Source organism: Sylvia atricapilla, chromosome 6 (assembly GCF_009819655.1).
Source record: "Sylvia atricapilla isolate bSylAtr1 chromosome 6, bSylAtr1.pri, whole genome shotgun sequence".
Lineage (NCBI taxonomy): Eukaryota > Metazoa > Chordata > Aves > Passeriformes > Sylviidae > Sylvia > Sylvia atricapilla.
Window position 1 is genome coordinate 43,527,154 of NC_089145.1, and position 24,883 is coordinate 43,552,036.

The window sequence follows — 24,883 nt, forward strand, 5'->3', positions numbered from 1 at the left end:
GCACAGAGTCATAATAGAGCTCCATTCTTTTAGTGTAAGGATAATATTTAACACAAACTGTATGTTTATATAAATAGTACTGCACCAGGTGGCCATTAGTTTTTCCTTTACTTCTTTTCTTGCTATTTGTCTTTTAAATGGTTACTTTTAAAAGCTTTACAGAGAGACCTCAATACAAAGTAGAAAAAAATTCATAAGCCTTTTATTTTCTTCAAATATTCTGTTTTTCTCCCTAAAGACTGCTGAATATCCCCTTTTACTCTTACAGAAAACCAGCTATGGTCCCAATTATTTTTGAACAACTGTGTAAAATTATCCTTTGTGCAAAGGTAGCATGTTTACAGGGGTACAGTCATTCATCACAGCTACAGAATATTTCAAATTAGCATACTGCCCCCTAAATAAAACCCATAAGCTTATTAATCATTGCCCGACAGTTAAGAAGCAATGCAGATTAATTATAAGCCCACTGCTTATTATCAAAATGTTACATAAATTTGGGGCAAACAATCAGCTTTTAGAACTTTTAAAAACAGAAGGCTTGCAGAATTAAAGCATGAGGCCTATTCACAGATGCATTAATTACATGCTGCTTTTTCAGACATATGCTGAAGATAATTCACATGGAGCTGTATATACAGTTTTCTTAATTTATGTAGAATACTTGTACGTTTGCACATACAAATGTGCAGCAAATTAATAAAAGAAACAAACAAAAAAAAAATCTAGGAATAGACTGCCCAGAATGGTTACTTGTTGCCTAATTTAAAACTTATTTCTCTGGCAGTTCTAAGGCACTTCACTGCAAATATATCCAAACCCATATTTCCTACAGCATCAAACACGGTGGACTGTTTTTTTCTTTTAAACTAATTATGAGCATTTTTGCTAATCTCATTATAGATTCTTCATGCCAAATGTCTAGAGATGTAATTACCTGAAAAATAACAAGACAGATCCTAACCCTTCCTCTGCCCAAGGAAGCTGTACTTACGGGAGCACCAGCGTGTTCTCTGGGAATTCATGGGAGCTGTTCAGTTTTGTTTCCCGGGCATACGACTCATCGTGCAGCATTGGCATCGTTCTCAAGCTGTTCACTAATTTATTGGCCTCAGGAGCAAGCCCTCAAAAACAAAGAAAAAAGGAAGTAAATAAAGGAGAAGAGATAGAAGGAAGAGAGTAGCACGGTAAGGAGGGAAGAAGACAAGTTACATAGCAGTTCACTCATCCTTCCAAATTAAACAGTCTACTGCTAGTTTAAAACCATGAAAAATGAACATAACTAATAAATACTCACAAAGTTATTCTTTTCTTGAGTTGAAATAGATAAAACTTTTATTTAAGATAAATAATGTTTCAAATCTTCTCCATATCAAACATTTAGGCTTTTACCTATATTTCATTGTAGCTTGTATGCAAATACTTATCAGAAGCAGGGACAGGAAGCCAATTTTTGCAACTGTAGCAGAAAGCTATCATTCTCTTTCACATTTGCCATAGCTATTATTATTACTTAGTAGTAGAAAACTTAAAAAGCACACAGCATTGTTCTGTATTATCAAGTTTAGAGATAGATAGACAGATAGATGTATACATAGGTAGACATATATAGGTACATACATAGGTATTGTACCTATATACATACGTACTTTCCACTTGCAGGTGTAGGACTGAACATCTGAACTGACAAAAGGTAAAAAGATGCATAAACCTCTGAGCAGAGAAAGACGAAAGCATGAATGCATCTCAAACTCTGCTCTCCCTCTCCCTGCCTGTGATGGCATCCAGAACCACAAGCCCTGTTTTTCTGAAGTCTGACTTTTTGAGACAGTTTTCTTACAAGAAACTTCCAACAGAGTTATTTCCTTCTGGACTTTAAGATTTTTCTGTCAAGTTCAGTTTAATCTCAGTGTTTCATATCACCTGTTTACATGGCAAACAAACTATTAAACCTCTTCATTATTCTACTTCTGTTAATTCTAGTTATTTCTAACTTGAGGCCAGGGAATTCTCTCCTATTTCCCAGTTCTGTTTGTTGGATTTCCCAGTTCTGTTTGTTCTCTGTTGGATGAGAACCATGATTCTCATTCAAGTTAGCACCTCTAATTATTTTTGGTTCACCTTCAAACAGCAAGGTTTATTTCAAATACTCAAAACACAGAGAATATTTTCAATAGTATTTCTAGTTTTTTCCATTTACTTTCCAAGCTGATGGAAAAATCCTTAAGAACTCCCTGATCTCCCTCCTGGCTTGTCTTAAATTAAGAAGGAGGCCTCTCATAGCCAACTTCCTCACAGGACAGCAACAGCATTTGAGTGGATTTGTTTGGATAACTGTCAAAATACTTTGTTTTACAAAATATACTTAAAACACTTTCAAGCCTTGGATGTTTCATTCATTCAGCTATAATCCCTGCTTTTCCTATTAAGGATGTTCCTAGCTTAGTCACAAATGGCCACTTCTGTTGTGCTTGGGCACTGAGTCATTTTGGCTCAGAACTGCAGCCCAGTTTCAAGTGTTTCCTGGGTGTTTTCTGATTATTCTTCTGTTTGTCCAGTGCTCATCTTGCTCTGAATATTGACAGTGGATTAGACTGTTCATTTTTTGTATTTGCCACAGGAACTGGAGAGCTGATATACATTAATATTCTTTAATCCCTTCTCTATAAACAGCAGTTCCTCATCTCTTAATCACAAATCTGTCAGGATTTTTCCATAATTGCTTGCACTGAATGAAAACCACTTTTTTAAGGCATTCTGCAGATGTATCCAAGATGATCCACTTACAACCTAGACAGCCCCTCATGTGCATCCACATCCTGCAGTGATTTCTGCTTTATAGCTTCAAGAAGCGAACACAGGGGAACTCAAGTGCAAAGGTTTTAAGAACACTTCTTCTTCATTAAACATGGAAAACAGCTTTTGTGAGCCAAGCTTGTTGACTAAGTTACTGAAGCAACTGCACCCCTGCAGAGAAGAAGGAGGCCGTATGACTTGTCCAAATAGCTCTCATCAACTTCTGTCCCTCGTTAGTTGGCCAGCCCTGGCATCACCGAGCAGGTGGACAAAGGCAGAATGGTAAACAGGAGCCTGTGAGGTGGAGCACAATCATGGTTCTGTCTCACCTACAGTCCAGGACTCTGCTCCTCACTCTGGTGCTATAGATTACACAGTTATAGCCACCTGCCAAACAAAATATCCTACAACATGTGCTGCTGCAGAGAACAGGGAGCAAAAATATTAATTGCAGCAGCTACACTACTTGTAGCTTTCAGAAGTGAGGTACACAGATTTCAAACAGAAAAGGGTTTGGACTACAGCAGCCAGTCCTTTGGCAATCTAGTATATCTAAAAAAGACACATAAATAACTAATCTACATAAGTAGAATATTCTAAGATAGGTAATCTTTCTAAGGGTATTTAGCTTAGTTCTACTTGGATTTGTTGGTTTGGTTTTTTTTTTTCCTTTTTACAGGTAAAAGCTAGGAAAGAAATCTAGCCCATATGCCCAAGGAAAAGACCTTCCTGAAGACACCAGCACAAACTTGATGGAAAGATCATTATCACAGTAACCTTACTCTGGAGTGCCGTATGGTTCTCTTTCTGAAATGAGCTACTGATAAGCCAAAAGAAACTAATGTAGGAGGAAATAAGTAGGAGTAAGAAACTTTAAAAATGCACTGAAGTGGCTTGACAGCAAAAACATGAATACTGAGAGAGTCTGCACCTGAGTCTGGTTGTCATCCAAGTCACATAAACTGAAACAGACTATTCATCCTCTGAAATTAACTCCTGCACAGGTTAACGTAGGTGTGCAGAAATTCCAACAAGAATTTCCAAGACGTGGTGGAGTTGCCATATGAGCTACTTTAGTTCTAGGGAGGGTTGTAAACAGGCACTTTCCATCCACTGATAAATAAAAGAAATGAGCATCTATTGTATCTTCCCTTGAAGCATGCTGCCTTTCCCATGCCCTTTTGCTAGCTTCTGTCTGAACACTAAAGACTGCCAAATATTCTGAAAGAGGTACTCTGGCTGCTCTGCAGCTAGATGTGGGTATGAAAAGCAGGTCAAAACCCTCCCCAGGAGGCAGCAAGTCAGCATCATTGGATCATAACTGTTAGACTGTTTGCACATGCTTTAATGATTGACACTTGTTAAGTGACAAAAGAAAAAAAAAAAACATACAATATGAGAAGAGGTTATAAAGTTAATTCATAAATGAATGAGACACATGATTATAATTTATTCACTTAAAAGAGGCATTTAGAAAGCTGAGGCAATAAAAGTAGGAAATTGTTTTAGTATAAACAATGCGAGCTGAGAAAGGCAAGTCAGCACACGGCATTGAAATATGGACTTTTCTTTTTTTTTTACAACTTTGACAGAGTAAAAACAAAGATGACAGCCATAAAAAAACAAAGACACCTTATAGCATCCTCACTACAATAATAAGAATCAGCCAAACACCATCTCCTGAGAAGAAAGGACATGTATTTTTAAAAAATCAAGTTCTAGGAAGCTGCAAGGTAAAGCCCCAAGTATTTTAATCCTACAAATAAGAAGCAGAGACAGCATTTCAGGCAGGGGCACAAAACTCTGTAGCAGGGATTACAAGTACCTACGCTTTTGAATCTAGACAGACACACGCTGTGGAAGCCCTGGGACGCTCCACTACCTTCCAAGTAAAGGAGGAAAGAATCTAAATAGACATTCATCAAAACTGGATGGTTTCCCTCTCACTCCCACTTCTTATGTTACCTTGTTTCCCTTCAATCCAACGCTGGCAAGCACACAGCCCTACAGCAAGTCAGACCTGACTGAAATCCATTTTTTCCCCAGACACATTAATGGGCTGATGTTTCTGCTATCCCTTGGGATCTGTGCCTGCTGAGTGATGATCAAGGGGTGCTTAGGTACCACTCTAACCAGCTGCTGGACTGGGGGTCTGTGGAGGTGTCAGGTGAGTTTGGGCACCTACCTGCTGACATTTAGGGGCACCTAAAAACACACAGCATATGCCTGTAGGTACCTAAGAAGCCTTCAGATAAAATGCAGGCTGACACATCTCAGTGTTCCGTTTTGGATGTAAACATTTTCCAGCTGCTGGGAGAGAGTTTGGCATACCTAGTCTTTCCATCAAAGTCTCCCCCTCCCTCGCTAAGGTAAGGCAAGGCAGAACCCTTCAGTGGTTTCAGGAAGGAAGTCAAGAGCTGATGGGAGAGCAGCAGAACCCTGTCCCAAGGCAGGTGACTGACACTGCATCCGATCTCGCTCATCCTGACACCTGGCAGCTGCCACACAGGATCCGCTGCGCCTGCCAGGTCACCACCGGAAAATCCTTGTCACCAGCTCCAGCGGCCCACGCTCTTCCCAGCAGGAATGCCAGGCACACACTCTCTGGGAGGCCGGGGACAGTGGCTCATTTAGGGCTAACACCAGCCGGCATGCCTAGGGCGATTACGTTAGTTTCGTTTTCAGAGCGCGAGGTAGGGCAGAAAGGACTCACGCTGCAGGAAACACGCTGTCCTCTGCCAAAAGCCGCTGCTGCTCGCTGTGACGCTCACAAGGATGCCCATCAGCTGAGCTCCCGGGTGAACCAGCTGACGGGAGCGGGGGATTAGAGGGAGCCTCCCACAGCAGCGAAGCCGGACCGCAAGCCGCGCCAGGTCCCCGGCACCCCAAAGCCTGAGGCAGCCGCGGCCGCAGGGCCAGCCCCGCTCCCCGCAGCCGCCCCGGCACCCGCCGCCGGCCCCTCACCCTTGACGTCCTGCACCATGCCGATGGTGCCGCCCGTGTTGATGACCAGCACCCGCGCCTCGGTCTTGGCGGAGGGGGCCGGGGGGCAGCCGGGGCGCTCCTGGGGCCGAGACCCGGCCAGGGCTCTGAGCAGGGAGCGCGACTGTCCCGCCGCCGCCTCCATCCCGCACCGCAGGATCCGCTATCTCCCGGCCGCCCGGACAACGAGGATTTGTAGGGGCGGGCGGGAGGTGGCGGGGCCGCCCCTTCCCGCTGCCCCGGGGGCGGGGAGAGGCGCTGTGCCCGCCCGCCCGAGCACGGACAGCGCCCGTGAGGGGCAGCGCCCGTGAGGGGCAGCCGCGGCGCCGCCCTCTGCACTTTGCGCTATCGGCCCGGGCCGGCGTCAAAGCCCTTCACGCTTGAAGGAGAAGGCAAAAGCAGCGGGGTTGTGGGCCCGGGGAGGAGAGACGGGACACAGGGCTCAGGGTCAGCCCGGTGAGAGCACCCGTGTCGTCGCCTTTTTTCCTTCACGGGGAAGAAGGTGGGAACCGCCCCCGCTTACCTGGCCTCAGAGGCGACTCCTGCCTACCCGGCGTGTGCCAGCACAGGCAGCACCCCTGCCCCCTCCATTCCAGCGTCCTAATCTGCACCCTCGGCTTCCATCCAGAGGGATTCTTTTGAGGATCGGGTAGATCAGCTCTGAGGAGGCTGAAATTCTTTTCAAGGAAACCTGATAAATCCTTAGGTCTGTTGTATGAGGTTTGTTACTGCTGGCTAATTATAAAGCAAAAGCAGCAAAGCAACTGGCTAAAACCCCATGAGCCAGGTACTGGGGACAGTAACTGCTGAGAAGGGTGATCTGCATGAGCTGACAAGTAGCTGCTGCTCAGGTACCTTGAGGCTAAATATGTCATTCTATTGCCGAGAACATGCTTCCTGTAGGAACGTGGTAGGGATTTTTTTGGCTCCTGGTCATATGAACTTAATTTGTACCCTGCACTGCACCTTCCAAATGAAATGCAATTCAATTTCAAGGTGAAAATAGGATTGTGGGATAGTCCAAGCAATTTCTTCTAATTTCTACGACTTAGTACTCCAACAGAAATAAATTTTATGTTCTTCCCCCCCAAACTGTCGATCTCTCTCTTAGTCTGGGTAGCCCAAAATGTGGCACAGAATTCCAGAAGTGGTCTCCCAAGTGCAGAGTAGAGAGTGGCAATCATTCCCATGTCCTGCTAGTGCAGCCTAGCCTTTGCTTTCAGTGCTGGAAGGACCCTTTGTTGCCCCACACATGACTTGTCATTAGGACCCCCAAGCCCTTTTTGCATAGCTGCTACTTACATTTTTTCAATCTATACTGTAGGCTATTGAACAAAACCCAGCAGTGTGTGAAGGCAGAAAACTACAGCTGCTGGAATACATTGTGTGTATTGACACATCCACAAAAATTTCTTTAAGCAAACAAACATGTGTCTGCTGCAAGGAAACACTTTTTTCCAAAAGAATGAAAAAATTACATCCAATTCCTGTTATGTATCAAAGAAACACATTCCACTTCCTTCATGTATTTCTGGGACAGATCTCAAAGCATCTTTATTCATTGTACTCTTTTCCCTGTGCTATTCAGAGTAAAAAAAGTAATCAAGATCACATGAAAAGAATGTGAAGACTTTTAAACTACAGAAAGGTCATTTTAGGTTCTGCAGGACTTCCTCCAGAAAGAACAAAAGTGAAGTTCCATTTGAGCAGGATTACTAGAGTTGAGTTTCTTTCACAGAATAATCAGCTTTTGAAAAAAAAAAAAAAAAAAAGAGATTATTTTCCTCTTTCTATTTTTAACATTACCCACTGTTTATTTATTTTGGCTTTTTCAATAAAAATCATTTTTCATTTAAAAAATCAAAACTGTATGCTATTAACTGGATACACCTGATAATCACTTTGTATGCTGGAATACAGAATTCTGAATGGCATCCTTGGATTAGAGAAGTGACCCCAAGTAAATTACACAATTATGTCCAGACATTGCTCACTGCACAAATAGAAGGGTGGAAGACAGAAGACCAAGTGGTACCACTTTTAGAGAAACCAACAACAGAATTCATAGGAATAACACCAAAATTAGAGATACTGACAATAGAAACACAACGGAGATTGCAACACATGCATGCATTTCCCTGGAATGATGCAACAGATGCGATTGATTACACGAGGGCAGAGAACTCAAGCCTTCCTGGGAAGAACTGACTGCAGCATTTCTAATAGCTCAACAACAGACCCAGTCTGTGCATCTCAGAACATAAGCTTGGAAACAACAAAAGTACCTCTGAAAACTTAATGGGCAAAGCTACATCCAAATAAGTGATTTCTTTGCAAGCAGAGAAGAATGATGGCCTTGGATGACTTAATGGACATGAGATCTGGAGTTGCTGCCATTTTAAAGCAGGAAGTTTTGGAACCAGAATAGCAAAGTAGCATTTAACAGAGAAAGGTGAAATTTGACATTCTGTATCTCACAGCATGCCATACATGAGAAGGAATAGATGGCACTTGTTGGAAAGAGTTTCTGCCCTCACAGCCAGTTTGTTCAGGTCTCCAACAGCTGGATACCAGCTCTACAGTCTGTCAGCATGACCTTTCTGATGTATTTAACTGGTGTTGATGAAGGCAATGGACTCTCTATATCTGCTGAATGAGCTTAGGCCTCCTTTAAAGAATGGTGTCATTTTCTAGAACAGTGGAAAGAGAAAGCAGCAAGAAAGGAGCAAGACAGAAGAAAACCTGTTCCTTCTTTTCCTCTGTCTGCTGCAGGAAAAATAATTCTGCTTTAAGCAAGATAAATCATGCACATATAGCAAGATGGGAGGGAACATCATCTACTTGGGAGGGGATTTGGGAGCTGGAGTGGGTAGATGGTAGCAGAAGATAGTGTTTGAATACAGAGGAGGGTTGAAGACAGGGAAAATTATGAAAAACAAAGAAAGCAGCAAGAAAGTATGGCTTTGTTCCTGAGCTGGTGCTTGAAACCCCTGAAGGTCAGAGGAAGGTCAGGATTGGGCAGAGACTGACCACACCACAAAGTTTCAAGGCTCTGCTTAGGGCCTTCATCATTGGGGGCCACCCATAAAGCATTTTGGATGAGGCTGAAAGAGGAGCTGAAGAACAGAAATGAAACTGCTGTGCATCTCAGGATAAGGGAGACTGTTCCAAGGCAGGTGATGCCTGCAGTGCCCAGACTCCTTCCAAGCTTCAGCCTCCAACTTTCCTTCCTTTCGAAGTGCCAGTGACCTACCCCGAGTCTGTAAGCTGTCCCAGCTGACACCCCCAGTGCACAGAGGCTGCCAAAAGATGAGGGGAATGTCACCCTTGGTTCCTTAACTGACTGATAGCGCTGCAGAGCACTTGCTTTGTTCTTTCAGGAGAATCACATTGTCAGGATGAACAGCAAAAGGGCATGTAACACGGTATGTAACACAGTTGTGAGTTTCAGTTCCTTCCCCAAAAAGGTGTGCGTAGGGATTAGGGTGCTTTGAATGAACCCAACTGAGTCGTGCTGAGCCTGTGGCCACTTGCACCATGGCAGCTGTGCTCTCTGGGTGGAGTGCCAGTGGGGAAATCAAGGGGACAGTGGATATCAGTGGTTTATTTCCAGGGAAAACAGGACTGTCTTTTTTTAGTTGCGTGCAATTTTAGGAGCTGCAGGTGAGCGCATGTAGATCCTGGAGAAGCTTTCATCTTGCCTAGCAATGCTGTGCTGTTGTTGAACTACCTATTCTGAAAGCTTGCCTCATGGATTTTACAAGAGGTTTTGTTTACAGTGCAAAGAGAAAACCAAGTTACCAGGAAAAGGCCAGAGAGGAAATTTGAATAATGAAGGGATGGTGACTTTATGGGCCACAGTGAGTGCAGTCCCAGCATGCTCTGCCTTGCTCGACCCATGGTCAGGTGTCCCAGGTTTATTTACAGACCACCTCCTGCTGCAGAACTTTTAAGATGGCCAGAGTGGGAACTGGGTGAGACAAAGAGCTGTTAAAGAGTCCCATAGACAATGGCCCAAGTGAACAGAATTGTCTTGGAGAAACCACAGCAAAGCTGCAGCTTGCTAACAAAGGGTGAGACACTCTTCTCTGAGATTTGTGGAATTTGTTTGATCTTGAGAAAGGAAAACAGTTGTGTGTGACCAATTGTGAGATCTCTCACAGCTAACTGCTGTCTCATAATCAAGTCCAGCACACAGTCTTCCTGCAGGCATTCTGGTGAACCTTTATTTATGTTGCTTCTCAACAGCTGAGGTGACTGCCTAGCTAGATCATCCATCAAAAACAATGACGCTCTTGAGAAACCTCCATATTTTTTGACCCATTTTTGAGGATCACCTTTCTCTGAACTCAAGAACTGTCCCTTCCAACAAGGAAGAGATCAAGCAGAGGTAGAAGCAGGCCTGCATCGATGAACAAGGAACTCCAGGTAAGAATTAAGCATAAAAAGTGTTCAAGAGGTGGAAGAAGAAACAGGTGGTCCCAGGAGTTCAGAGATACTGTCAGAATAGGCAGGTATATTGTTGTGAAAGGCATGGCCCACCTGAATATACAGAGGGATATGAAGGTTAAGTAAGAAAAATTTCTAAGGTAAATAAGCAGCCAAAGGGTGACTAGGGAAAAGGTGGGCCCAAGGCAGGACACTAGGTGACAAAGGACACGGGAAAGTTGACAATGCCACCTCTCTTTCAGTCTTCACTGGCTGTGTTTGCCTTTAAGAATCTCAGGCACCTGAGGCCATCATAAGATGCAGGGCAAAGAAGACTTCCTCTCACTGGAGAAGGATCAGGTTGGGGAATATTTAAATAAACCAGACCCTGACAAGTCCCTGGAGCCTGATGGGTTGCACTCCCAAGAGCTGAGAGAACTGGCTGATGGAATTGGAGGACACTAGATAACCTTTGAATGGTCGTGGCAATCAGGGGAAGGTTCTTGAGGAGAGGAAGAAAGCCAATGTCACTTTTAACTTCAAGAATGGGAAGAAGGAAGAGGAGATGGAAAACTAGACTCTAGTCAGCCTCACCTCAGTGCCTGGAAGTGGTGGAGCAAATAGATCTGGAAGCTAGTTCCAGACATATGAAGGTCAAACAGGCAGTCAGGAGTAGTCACCACAGATTTATCACACTTGATCAACCTGACAGCCTTCTCTGACTACATGACTGGCTCAGTGGTCAGGAGAGAGCAGTGTTAATATCTAATCAAGATATTAGGTCTTTAGACTGGAAAAATACCTAAGCAACATTATTCTTGAAATACTCAACTAAATGACTGATTTGTAATTTTTTTTTGCAGCTACATGTCAATTAATGTACCTCAGAGGAAAGCTTAATCTTTTTACTGAATTCAGTTATCTAGGAGACAGACATCTAGTCACAACCAATTAGTTTAGTAATCAGTGGTTAATACAGTAACAATCATTTCCTGAGAGGCATGCTGTACATCCAACATTCACAATAGCTGATGATGAGGTAAAAAAGCACTTAGGTTTTTGTTTGATTTTAGGGTTTTTTTAGTTGTTCTGTGTTTGATCTGCTAACAGAGAATACCCAGGTCAGAGTTCATGCTGTGCCCTAAGTTCTCAGCCTGCAGCCCCACAAGGCACAGATTACAATGACAAGGGACACGAGGATGGGAAGCAGAAATGCTGTTAAACTTTTACACTGGGCTGCACAAGTTTAACTCCCTCTTCTCGGAGGGGTGGATGGGACCAGAACTTTTCTGTCCAGCTTGGGACCCATTGAGATGGCATGGAGGTATTTCTGTGTTAAAAGGTGGTGAATCCACTGGAATTCCATTTCTGACCTAAGTGTCAAGTCTCATAAAGACTCAGTTGCTGAAACACCAGTGCAAATGATGAGACAAATCCTGACAGGACATTAAATAGTAGCAGAATTAGGAGATAGAACATTTTGCAAGAGAGGCTGGCGACTCCTGCTTTTCTTCATGCTTCAGACTGGGGTGGTTTTTTGGGGGGGGTTGTTTGTTTGTTTTGTGTTTTTTAGTTCTGCCGGAAAACTGAGGGTTGGGCTCTGTGCAGCCCTGGTGACCACTCTGGGAACAGGAAAATCGAATCTCAAAGCTGGCTGTGTTGGCTGGGGAGGCCTTGTGATCGTTTGACCAAAAAATAACCCCATTTCAGCCTTGGAATCATAGCTCTAGAAAAACCATCACGACACAAAATGTGCCTGAGAGGACACAAAAGGTGTCACTGCAGATGACACAAAACAAAGCATGCCACTCCAAACCTGGCAAGCCAAGAGCAGCAGTGAAGCGACTCAGCAAGGAGAAATTTCCAGTTACCTCTCCTTCACCTCTGGGGCGTGAGCTGGCAACACATCCTGCACCTGGTGCTCAGGAGCAGAGTCTGGCACCAGGCCGTAGGTACTGGCAAGGGCAGGCTGAAAATGGCCTTAGGCAAAGTAAGAGAAGTGATTTGGCATCAGGAGGGAAGTAGCACTGGAAAAAGGCAGACAGGGTGCATGCACACTGAAGTGCAGCATGAGCCTCAAGCTGCACAGAGACTGCCGGCAAGATGAACTTGGAATGCTTTTTAAGGCTTTAGGAAATGAACCAAAACTTGTAAAACCCATCTTGACATACAAGTATGAAAAGAGAACAAGTGCCAGGAGTCTTGAGTTAATAAAGCACGTGCTGTGATCAGCTTCAGGGAGCACACAAGACTGCTGTGACCCACACACCAGTGTATCAACAGGAAGTGAATGTGGAGGACAGAAACGTACAGTCCACTGGCAGTACTTCTGGCACCAAGAGGAAGGTCTGCATGTGTGAAGCTTGTAATAGATTTTGAACACCATCTTAGAGTTTTCCTAGCAGTCTGTTGGCTAAGCTGCAGTACCAAACATACCTTGCACTGAGGTGAACACACTGCTCTCCACAGAAGTGTTTCCATCTACTGAGGTCTACATCACTGGTCCAATTCTGCTGACCTCGCCTGGATGATTTTTGGGATTGTCTTTTACCCACCACCCCACCCCACCTCCCCCCCCCCCAAAAAAAAATCCAAACAAAAAAAAAAACACCAGAAAAAACAAACACCAAAAACCTAAGAAGAAAAACCACAGAAAAAAACTCTGTAGCCTCTGGCTCGTTTCCTTGGTTCTGCACCCTGTTTAGTTCATGCGTCACTCATCAGCTCCAACAACGCCTGCTTGCTGTGCCCTTGGGCACAGTCATCTCACCCTGCTGATGTTCCTCCCTGCTCTGGGGAAATCAATTCCAAGGAACAGACTGAGAGGCAGTGTTCCTTTTTTTCTATTCATAGGTGTCTTAATCACACTTTTTATTTTTCCCTATGTGATGTTCATTATGCTGGTTCATGAGTTTCTTTGCTCATCAATTCTGCTTTCTATTCAAACTCAGTCAAAATACCAACCTGAATAACTAAATGTACTGGCTGAGCTTAAGTTACAATAACAATTATTAAAACAATATGACAGCCATCACACCAAGTTGTTAAGAACTTGGAGTGGGCAGGGAGACAGAAAGCTGCTTTGCAGCTCTAAGATCTTCTTACTTGTTTGGCAAGTAATTTTCAACCATCTTGTATCTCAGAAATTCTCTGAAACAGAAGGGGTGCATTGTCAAATGTGGCTTCTTTGCTTTATCCAAGGGAATAAGATCCTTCCTATGAACTGCAATAAAAGCAGAATTGCTGATTTCAATTTCTCTTCTACCTCTGTATTGTAGTCCTAGACAAATTTCTATCAGCCTATAGCATACTTTGAACATCTATGAGAAAACCAAACAAATCAAAGGTCATTTTTCTATAAATGCCTGCTACTGCCAACAGCCTCTCCAGCCCAAAGATTCCTTTTTATTTCAATCCCATAAATCACTAATCCACAAAAAGCTAAAATATACAACATATCTCCTTTTAATCTCCAGGACTAAACAAAAAATAAAGAGAAAACTGAAGACCATGTCCAATACCTCAAATATTTGGCTGTTCTGGCCAAGTCTTCTACTACTACATGCATCAAGCAGTAATGCATATGATGGGATTGGACAGGTAATCCTTCTTGTGTTTAGAGAGACTGTAAAGAAAAAAATATATAATAAAAATACTTTATTACAAACTACAGACCTTTAACTGCTTCTTGGAGCAGGTAACATGGCCCTAAATCATTATCTCCCTATGTTTCAGAAAAATTTGTGGTAGCTTTTTCATTTACATCAGACAAAAACTAGTTCAGATTACATTAAAACTAGTTATTGAAATGATCCTGACCTGGGAAAGCTTTTATCAAAAAGGAGCCAACTGAAGTTGACTGTAGGTCAATACTTAGCATGATATAAATACAGGAACTGTGTGAAACTGCTCTAGAAGATCCACATTAAATGCAACTGGATTTACAGCTGGCAAACAACCACATGAGACTATATTGTTATAGCAGAGAAACAGAGGAAAAAAATTAAGAACTGTCTCAGTTCAAATTATTTGAAAAAGGGTAACTTGAAAACTGGCAGCAGTAAAATTAAGACAAAAATTTGCATTTTAATATGAAAATAAAGATAATAACATCAGGGAATCCTTTCTCACACCTAAGCACAGAGCAAGTATACTCTTCCAGAAAGAAGGCCTCTCCATTCTAATTCCAGTCTGTGGTATAATGTTTTACTACACTGTTACTGTAGATCCATCTCTAGATGGATTGTTCTGCTGTTGTTCCTGTCCTTCAGCTGAAAGCATCCATTTGGGAAGTGTGCAATGTTCCTTCCAGACACACTCGTGTATCCTCTTGAAGCTCCCCAGTCGTTATGGACTGTGCTTCCCTGTGTAGACTCCTCATCCTGCAGCATTGACATCCTATGGAGCATCACTACAAATGTATTAGCTTCAGAAACTATTCTAATTTTAGAAATTGCCATCAGCAGCAATCACTTTGTGTTCTTCCCAGGGTATTTTCCACCTCCTTCTCCTTTATAAATAAAATTCAAGCAATGTCTGTTCCTCAGAGAACATGTAAAATAATCTGTGTCTGTTCAATTCCCACCTTACCTGGCAGCTGGGCAGGAGGAGGGTGTTTGCAAAACTGCTGTCAAGACCAAATAAAACCAGTTCAAAACAGAACTAACATCTTCAACTAGAGAGGAACCCCCTGCAGCTATGTTCTGTGATCTCTTGAAATATGTGCGGTGGAAGGTACTGTCTGTATCGAGAATTTTAATAAAATCTTACCTACTTTCCTGTCTTTTTAAATGTGGCCTTTCTGCCCTTATAAAGATAAATAAAAAATACCCCAGAGATACTTATGGGGTACCTGTCCTGGTAATTTCCTGATTGTACACTCTAGATTTTTGCTATTAACAGACCAAAAAGAGAACAAAGAGCTTTGTAAATGCTGAAATACTGCCAACAGCTGTACCCTTCCTTCTTCAAGGACATGGAGAAAGGCACTCTTGGGTGCTGTATGCTCTGTTTGCGAAGAAAACAAAATGAGCTAAGTAAAATATTTAAAATTCCTCCATGGTTCTCCATATGGCATGAGGAACAAATACAGGAGGGGAAAAGAAAACCATGACATTGGTGTGTTTGAGGAGCACCTGGGGCTCATCACTCTGACACGCCCAGAGAGAAGACAAGTTTCATGACATGAAATTCAAGTCGTGAACTCATCTCACCACGAGTGAAGAAGTTTTGATTGCAGTTTTTCAGAGGAAGAAGCAGCCTCTGCACTTTTTGGACCACAGAAGGAAATCAATGCCAGCATTTCAACCACACTCTTCCCCTCTCTGCTTCTCCTGAACCACAATGGCAACCACACTTCTCTCTTTCCCCAGAGTAGCTCCCTGTGAGGGGAGGGCATTGCTGGAGTGAAGGAGTGAAGGCCATGACCCCTCAGGAAGGCTCATGGTGTGTGCAGCTCACTCCTGCCCAACTCACCTCAACCCGCTGCCATCTCACCAGTGATGGCAAAATCAGCAGTGAGCATCAGTATCCCTCACTGAGCACCAGCACCCAAGCTCAGCAATCTGGCCCCTTGCTCTGGGATGAAGAAACATCCACAAACTCATCATCCCTGTGCCAAGAAACATCTTCCAGGATTTCCCCATCCCTCACAGCAATGTAAAGGGTATGAGTCCCCTCCCGTTAAGATGGGGATCTCTGGGAATGCCCTGTCCTTGTCTTCCAGGATGGAAGAGCTCTCTCAGCAAAGGGAGCAGCCACCTCTGTTTCCCCAAGGCACTGAAGTCATAGATCTGGCAGATTAGACAGACACTCCTACAGCTTGAGTGAAAGCTAAATACAGGAGCATCAGACAGGGATGACAAATATACCTCCCATGTAGCTCAGTGACTAAGAAAAGAGCAATTTATCTTCCTACAGATTCACCAGATCAGCTCAGAGTTTTCCTCTTCCCTCAACACTCCTTCACAGGATTAATATATACTTCAGACATACCATCTTGGCCTTAGGTTTCTTTTGTTTGTTAACCTCTTTGGAGTTTCATCTGCTTTTCTCAATGTTCTTCTACAGAAGGAAACTCCAAATCAAACTATACACTGATGATGGGGTTTTTTATTTCTCCATTCAGTTCTATCCCATTCTATGAGGTAGACAAACCCTGCTCTGTGTTATTCTGGTCTGTGAAAAGCATGCTAACAACTTTCCAAGATCAGTGTAACTCCTGCAGTCTATGCCAACGCCTGTATCCTGGTTTAAACCATGATTCTGTAATTTATCCTAATTCATATGGTCTTTTTCTAACACTCCCATGTAGACTGGCATTTAATTTAACCTGTTGCAACTGCACTCATTATACCCTATGAAGTCACCATCCCTTCATTAGTCAAACTCCATCTCTGGCCTTCCTTTTTCTGTAACTCAGTTTTCTCTTTGCACTGTAAAATCCATGAGGCAAGCTTTCAGAATACATAGTTCAACAATGGCACAACATTGCTAGAAAATGACAAAGCTTCTCCAAGATCTACATACACTCACTCACCTGTAGCTCCTAAAATTCCACACAGCTAAAAAAGGACAGTCCTGTTTTCCCTGGAAATGGACCACTTTACAATGACATCCACTGTCCCCTTGATTTCCCCACTGGCACTCCACCCAGAGAGCACAGCTGCCATGGTGCAAGTGGCCACAGGCTCAGCACGACTCAGTTGGGTTCATTCAAAGCACCCTAATCCCTACACACACCTTTTTGGGGAAGGAACTGAAACTCACAACTGTGTTACATGCTTTTCCTTTTTGCTGTTCATCCTGACAATGTGGTTCTCCTGAAAGAACAAAGCAAGTGCTCTGCAGCACTATCAAGAACCAGTTAATGAACCACAGGTGACTTCTCTGTGAAAGGATCTGTAAACAGTATTTTCCACCTATATACCTGTCATAAGAAAACACTTGGACAAGCATAAAAAGAGACATGCTTTCAGTACATTTTTGGAGGTTCTGGAATTCAGTAAGGTAGGAAGTTCAGTTCCTCAAATTTTAACAGATATTGAAGGATCTGCCTTCCCTGCGGTTCCAGTTAATTTTTTGTTTGTTTATATTTTTGATTTCCATCAGAGCCTGTGGCAGTAAATTCCAAAATTAATTACATGGAATGGCAAAAAAATCTCCTTTTGACTTAAAACTGCTATCAGGTGTCATTGTAGCTATGGGGGAAATTACGAATAGTAGTCAATGCACATTGTTTCAGATTCTAGAAGCACCTATCAGATCAGTTTGTCACTTGATCATTACTACTGGAGGCATTTAAGAGCACTAATCTGACCACTGATAGATTCAAATATTTCCACCTTAAGCTCAATGAAGAAGTACATAAATTATTTTTAATTGTGGTAAGTGAAGTCTCATTCTGCTCAGTGTTGATGAATATCTGGACATAAAGCAAATCTTGACAAGGAGTCATGTGTTGCCTCAAGTTTGCCCACTTTTCACTGTCTGCATTTTGTTCTCACGCAGCTTCAAGTAAACTATGTATATTTTTAGAAATTAACTATTGTTTATATACTTCTCCTCTAGGAGGAGAAAGATGATTGATGGTGATGTTCACCAACGAGGTTGAAGAGGTGGCTACCTGTGTAGCCAATCTTGGCCTGTTTGTAAAACTGTATATATATGGAGTCAGAAAAATAAAGTAGAGAGCTTTCCTGCTTGACCTCCTGCTGCCTGCTTCATCCTTTCATGTCTCCAACAGTGACAGTCATGGCCTTTTTTTTCTATGGAAGTAGCTCCCAAAAGCCACAAAGTTGAGTGGGATGAGGTCCACAGCCACACAACTGCTACTTTACAACACTTCTTTCTCCAGTGTGATATACTACTACCATTTGAGAGGAAAATCCTGAACCTACTTACTTTAAACTTGTTCAAGTGACCCTGCAATGCTGTTGAAGCCTAAATAAAACAATAAAATACAACAGCTCCTTTTTAAATGTTAGCACTGTCATCTGCAAATAAACAACATCACCCAGCAAGACTGACTTGAAGGATGCTGAGTTTCCTTCAGTGCTGTTCTGTTTCACAGCAGCCCCCACCTGGTGGCAGCAGTCACACACACAGATCTTTCATGGAAGAAACAGAGTTTAAAAATTAAAAATAAATTAATTGTTTGTTGCTTATGTGGAATGAATTCCTTTATTTTTCTCACGCCTTTGTGGCTTGTCAAGTTTCCTTTTCCTACGGGAACTCCCATCATTGATAGACAAAAGCAAGATTTGAAATCCTGCCTATTCTACTTGCCCCTGAAGGTGTTTAACAAGAACACTTAATTGGTGTACAACACCTGGCTGAGAAACACTCTTGTCTATTAGAGTGTTTAGACTTCTCTCACTAACTATTCTAATTCCCAAGGATCATAAAATGGGTCTAAGAAAGTAATGTTCTAATAAAGTACTGAAATTGCCTGATACATAGTCATCCCTCTGTTTAATTATAGCTTAAAATAATTCATTTTAAGCATCCCCTTATTTTCCAAAAATCTGCCATTTCTTTATGGTGACCACTGATTCTCTGTCCTTCAGAGGATGACTGGATATTACATGACCTTCAAATCACTGAGTGAGCAGTGAAAATGAATACTCTTCCATATATTGTTTCTCTATTGATGTATTTCATGAATGCAATCATATACCTTTAATAACTAAATTTAAAGGCTTTTATTAAGCATGACTGCACAAAGGAAGATACAGAAACATTTTACTTAATTTCTGCATTTTATTCTGAAACCACTGACCTCATCTTTAGGGCTAAAAATCTCCCACGTAAAAATAAGTCAAAAGGATGAAACAAAGTGCCATGAATGAGTAAATTCAGAAGCATTCTTCTGCCATACAGGAAAATAAATCATGTTATGTTTTGCTGTACAAAAAAAATCAACAAAAAAATTGTATCCGGCATATGAAGATATAGTTTGGATCAGAACATAATTTAGAACATCACTTTCTTCTGGCTTCTATTTCTTGGTTAAGGAAAACCCAACCCCCTTTTTGTTGAATACTTTTTTGAAAAAATAATAAAAAAGAAAACAGGAAAATGCAATTTGCAATTACAGACAAAAGAAAGCCATGCCCCTAAATTTATGAGTTTTTAAACAGAAAATGAACAACTAGGCCTAGAGTTGCTTCATCTTTCACGTACCTTGTGATAAACCTGTTCAGAAGTATTATTAAAATGAAAACTGCATCTTGATTTACATCAGTTTCTTTTATGACTGAACTTGTCTACTCTAGGCCAGCAATCCACAGCTTTTTCAGTAACACAGAACATTTTCCAAACTGTATTTTAGCACGGTCGTACTCATCTTAAGTAACAGTCTTGCAAAACACGCATACAAGACGGAAGTAATTTTTAGACTAGTAGTACCTCGTCCTCTGAAAGACATCTAGAAATACTTAATCATTCAACAAAACAAGCTTGTGGAGCTGATAAACAGAATTTCCTCTTGCCTGCTGCACTTCAGACTCGTCAGCAGTATGCTGAGACTCCACCTAGTAAAAAGAAGCAAGATGAAAGTCAGAATGCATTCTTAGTATTTTCCTACATACTACAGCTTAGAAAAAGTCTTGAAGAGTTCTGAGTTTTAAATCATACAGGAAATTCAGTTCCATGCCACACAATGCAACAAAAGAGCCAGGGCTACAAAATGCTTTATCTCATTATTTCAGAACACTATTCCACAATCAATTCCAAAGCATTACAGGCATTATTTTATGATCTAAGATGTCCTGGGATTCTTCAGATGCAGTGGGGAAAATCCTGATCCAAGGCCTACACATTAGCTTGTGATAAACACCAGCAGAAGCGAGGATATTATCTTCCTAAGTCCAAGGATAACTGAATTTGAAATATGAAAATAGAAACAATTTGGCCTAAGGCAGTATATCACAACACACTCTAAAAATATGCCTTTTAGAAGTAAGTGCCCTTGGTGTTTGCTCTCTGTTGTCCCTCTTTTCAAGGGTGACGCAACTCCCCCCTTTATGGGCTGCAAGGTAGGAGAGGCACAGGGAGGGTATGTGTAGCACTTATACTTCTGTATTCACTAAATCCTCACCTCCTTTTTAATTAAGAAACTCTACTTGTTCTTCAGGAAATCCAGTGGCCTGCAGAGGCCCTTACAGAAAGAAAGCTGAGATTTCTAACAGAGTAGGAAGCTAGGAGTTTTCTCATTAAACCCTCCTGGGTCTTGAAAAAACTGCCCTCCTGCCTGATCATACCACATTTGTTTTAAAACAAGCTGCTTTTCTGTCTCTGCCTAGAAAGGAAAAGCCACCTCAAACCACAGCCACACAAAACAAAACTGAAATGCGCTGCATTCAGGAAAATGTAGCTACAGCTGCTTAACAGAAAGAAAATTTTAACTTCCAACAAATGTGAAGCTGCATTTACAGTTTCTCTCAGCTTAGAACCATGGAGAGCTCTGGTTGGAGAAACTAAATATTTATATACACAAAATTGAAAAACAAGCCATCGAACAACTAAACAGACTACGAAAACAGTCATAAGTGATTACATAAATAAAAGTTCTTGTGCTTTCAATTTAACCCTACAGTGCTTTCGGTATTTTCAAATTCAGCAACCACAGAAGTTCTCCCTTTTAACCCACTCTTAACTAACTGTACTAGAGTACAGTTAACTCAAACTCCTTAAAAAACAAAAACAAAATCCAAAACAAACAAACACCCACCCAAAATCAACAAAACAAAACAAAAAACCCTCCACAAAACCCACAAAAAAGACAAAACAGAAAACCCCCAAAACGTTAAAATGTATACCTTTACCTGATTCCATGCATATGGCTTCTCATACCAGGTAGGACTAATTATGTCTCGAGGCTTTGATTTGCAGATTAAACTGAAATTACATTAATAAAGCCGTAAGAAATACACTTGTATTTGGTTAATTATAAAGACAAAGGATTTTTTTATATGAGATACAACCAGGTATTTACAAGGTGTCTGTGCTGAAGGGAATCTTATATTTCCCTCTTAATTTAGTCTGATTTGTTCACTTGTCTATACTTTACCCATCCAGTGGAGTAAGGCGAAATACAAATTTTCACAGGGATGTATAATATATCAGAATGTATTTTCTTTTAAAGAAAATAATGGGATTCTTTTTTTACAAAGCACTAAAATTTGCAACTGTAATTTATTCCTTACATTTTATGTATGCTTACTTACTAGAATGTATAATACAGCTATTTTTAGGGTATTTTGTTTTGCATGACAACTCAATTACTATTGATTGTCTGTCTGCTCCAGTTATTTCCTCAAGCTGTGCAAAGTACAACAGTAGTAGACATTAATTAATTCTGTCTAGATGTGTTTTTCAAATACTGATTTTAGTCTTAAGTAGTGATGACATTTTGTAAATACAATTAGCTTTTGAAAAATGGAAAACAGTTATGCAAGACTGTTCAGGCTAAATTTTTACCTACGTACTTGAATTAATAAATGTTTCTTCCAAAACACAGAAAGTACGATTGGAAAAAAAAAATTGAGAATCAAGAAAGATTTTACACAAGGGAAAAGAAGAAATCGTTACAATAATCAGACTGTTTACTCCTTCAAATAAAAACACACCAAAGTAATATAAAATACAATTTTAAATAAAAATATCTGTAGGATGCTTGGAAGACAACCAATAAATGTACAAAAATTCCAGGAGAGAAAAGGCTACCACAGAAAGGTATAAAATCCTGAAGACAAAAAAGCCTGGGGCTGACGAGAGTGACCCAGTCAGGCAGTCGGCGCTGACTGAGCTGGGAACACATCAGTACCCAGGACCTATGCCAAGGTCTGACCCTTCCCCTCCCAGCTGGCTGGAGATGTCTGAACAATCAGCCCAAAATAGGTGCCCAAACTGTAGCAAGTATTCACATGTCTGAACAAACAGCAGTGACATTTTAGTGCCTTCAATTTAGCACGTAAGTGTTGATGTCCCAGCATGAGCTGTTACTGTCACAGTCACCTCCAGACAGGGGTTGTGGCTTTGCCTCTTTCTGCCTATCCACAGTCTTTGACTTCTCTATTGCTTGTGCTCTTTTAATTTCATTTCTAGGGCCTCAAAAGGTAAGGCTGACTTGTTAATTACAATTTAAAATTTGGGAATGCACCCAAATTTTATTTGGCGTTTTGGAAATAGGAAATATGTGTGCTTGCTTTTAACTTGAGGCAATTTAATAGTTTTTTTTTTTTTCCACAGATAAGATAGCAGGTATTTTCAAAACCAAGGAACACCTGAAAAATCAGCATGAACAGCTGCTCTGATAATCATTCTGATAACTCTGGGTGAGAGCAGGGTTCTGATCTTAATCAGCATGATGAACTGCCTAATTCTGACATCATGCAGTTACTTCAGCAAAGCCCTACTGGCAAAAAAAAAAAAAAAAAAAAAAGTCATATTTCTTAGAGATGAGGCTGGTAAAAGTTATGTTATGGACTCTGGACCAGAGCTCTTTTTAAGATGGTTTAGTCAAGAGCTGGGTCAGAATGAGAAAATTCTCCTGATGATACAGACAGCACTAAAACTCATGCTGAGTGTACAAACACATCATGCTCAGCAGGGAAAAGACAGGAAGAGTTGTTCCTGGGATAGTTCATTGCACTCCTTCTCCTAAACTACAAGCTGTAAAATTTTCCAAGCTGGCTGCACTGAATCCCAATGGTCTTTTCAGAACCACTACTTCACTTACAAGAAGGGAGGCTTGCTGAGAAAAAAGGCAAGTGACCTTACTTCAGTTCCTAAATTTGCCTGGGACTACCAATTCACTTGGCCAACACCTATTCTGCACAGGTCTGCTGAGGCAGGAAAGGCAGCACACATGATTCAAATTTAATGTACAGGAAGAAAGAATTCTAAATCTTTCTGCACTGTTATGCCATAGGACTCCATTAGCTTTGTCCTGGATGCAGAAAATAAGAATACATTAAGAGCTGATACCCTGCAGAACAGGTTTTACAGTCTAGGTTTTATGACTAAGTGATTGGGCTTCCTTGAAGAACCAGTGCTTCCACAAGAAGTCTAAGGTTGTTTAGTATACTGCTTTATAAATAACCAAAGTAAATGAAATGCATCATTAAATGAGAGTGTATATTATTTTTCCAAAGCCTAATCTGAGCCATGCTTCAAGCAATCACTCATTTTTGCTGAGACTGTGAATCAAAAGATCTTATTTCTACGAAACGATTACCATAGAAGCTTCTGACGAATATTCTCCTGCAGCTGTGCCACTTGCTCTTGTCCAGAACACACTGCTTGCTCACAGAGCAGCTTATTCATGGCTGTCCTCAGACTGTTTATCTGTAAAACACCAGTTACAGAATATAAAGCACTTCAAACCAGCACAACGTCTGTATCATATTACATTGACATGAAGGTGGTCATGGCATGCACAACACTGAAGTTCAGCTAGAATGTTATTTCCATAAGTAAAAAAGATCTGAAGCTTCAGAAATGCTTCTTCCTGCAGTTGCACCTCTGGTGGTCAGTGATGTTAACATTTCAGCCACCTGGTATTACAATTTTTAAGGCTACTCAGATATGCCATAAAACATAGAGGCTACCACTTGCCTGGACTTTTTCCAATGCAGAATTCTTTCTGTGTAAGTTTTAAGCATTTTCTCTGTCTGTCCATAATTTTTCACATGTACAACAGTTTGGTGTTACCACTCTGGCTAAGGAATCATGAAGACAGTCATCACATCAAGTCAGTGCTTTCAGAAAGTAACACCTCACAGATATATGTGCACCAGCATGCCCACTGTGTCCTTGGAAAACCTCCAGGAACCACCCCGAGCACCTGCTTCACACACAGACCTAACCAGGGCACGTCCTTCACTGTCCCAGGTACATGTCAAACACAGCCATTGTTCTGCACTGCACAGGTTATGTACATGTTCCCCTCTGACAGACCTCACTCCCTGAGCTGCAAAAGGCAGTAATGAGGAATGCAGGGGCTTTATTGTTTATCAGGCTGACCTGCTCCGAGATGTAGCTCAATAAAGATGATTTATCAGAGCTGTAAAATCAAACTGAAGCCTGCAAGGCAGCAGTGCTCTGTTTGTCAGTAAAAGCCATGACAATCCTAAGAACAAAACCAGTAAGCACTGACTTCTGGTTAGAGCAAAATTGATGATTATAGTTTGAAAAGTGTGTAAGACTCTATAGTATCTTATTTGTTTCAAGTGTAGGCAGGGGGAAATTGCTTCTCATAAAAAAAATACAAGATTATGAAAAGGGAGTACATTAAAAAACCCAAAGAAACAAAGCCAAAGAAAAACCCAACAAACAAACAGAACTACAAAAAACCCCAAACCCCACAGTCCAAACAAGCTTTTCTATTAACAGTAAGAGTTAACAAGCTCACATGCACTGAGCATCTGAGGAATTCTAATGAATTCCTACTGCAGTGAAAATTCTTAGGCAAGTTTTACCTCTATTATGTCTTTCAGTCCAAAACGCACATCAAATGTCACCTCCATATCATTTGCTGGAAGCAGTGGAGCCCCAGATGTCTCACTCCAACCCAAACCACACAGAACACCAGTAAAGTGCTTCCCACTTTTATCAACTCTACATGAAAAGAAGAGAGTCTCACCAAGAGACGAAGGAACTAAACTCTTACAGA

The 24,883-nt window shown here is 41.5% G+C and overlaps 2 protein-coding genes across 2 annotated transcripts in view; both read right to left on the reverse strand.

Annotated features, from left to right (window-relative positions):
* ASPG (asparaginase) overlaps window positions 1-5,946 on the reverse strand; it is a 44,458-nt gene extending 38,512 nt beyond the window's left edge. The window contains exons 1-2 of the mRNA XM_066321681.1: window positions 5,761-5,946; window positions 995-1,124 (exon numbers count right to left, since the gene is read on the reverse strand). Of these exons, the coding sequence (XP_066177778.1) occupies window positions 995-1,124; window positions 5,761-5,923 (293 nt within the window). The 5' untranslated portion in view covers window positions 5,924-5,946. The remainder of the gene's footprint in view (window positions 1-994; window positions 1,125-5,760) is intronic.
* Window positions 5,947-19,227: 13,281 nt separating this feature from the next.
* The window catches only part of TDRD9 (tudor domain containing 9), a 68,521-nt gene continuing 62,865 nt past the window's right edge, over window positions 19,228-24,883 (reverse strand). The window contains exons 33-36 of the mRNA XM_066321682.1: window positions 24,690-24,828; window positions 23,447-23,556; window positions 21,033-21,105; window positions 19,228-19,739 (exon numbers count right to left, since the gene is read on the reverse strand). Coding sequence (XP_066177779.1) covers window positions 19,644-19,739; window positions 21,033-21,105; window positions 23,447-23,556; window positions 24,690-24,828 — 418 coding nt within the window. The 3' untranslated portion in view covers window positions 19,228-19,643. The remainder of the gene's footprint in view (window positions 19,740-21,032; window positions 21,106-23,446; window positions 23,557-24,689; window positions 24,829-24,883) is intronic.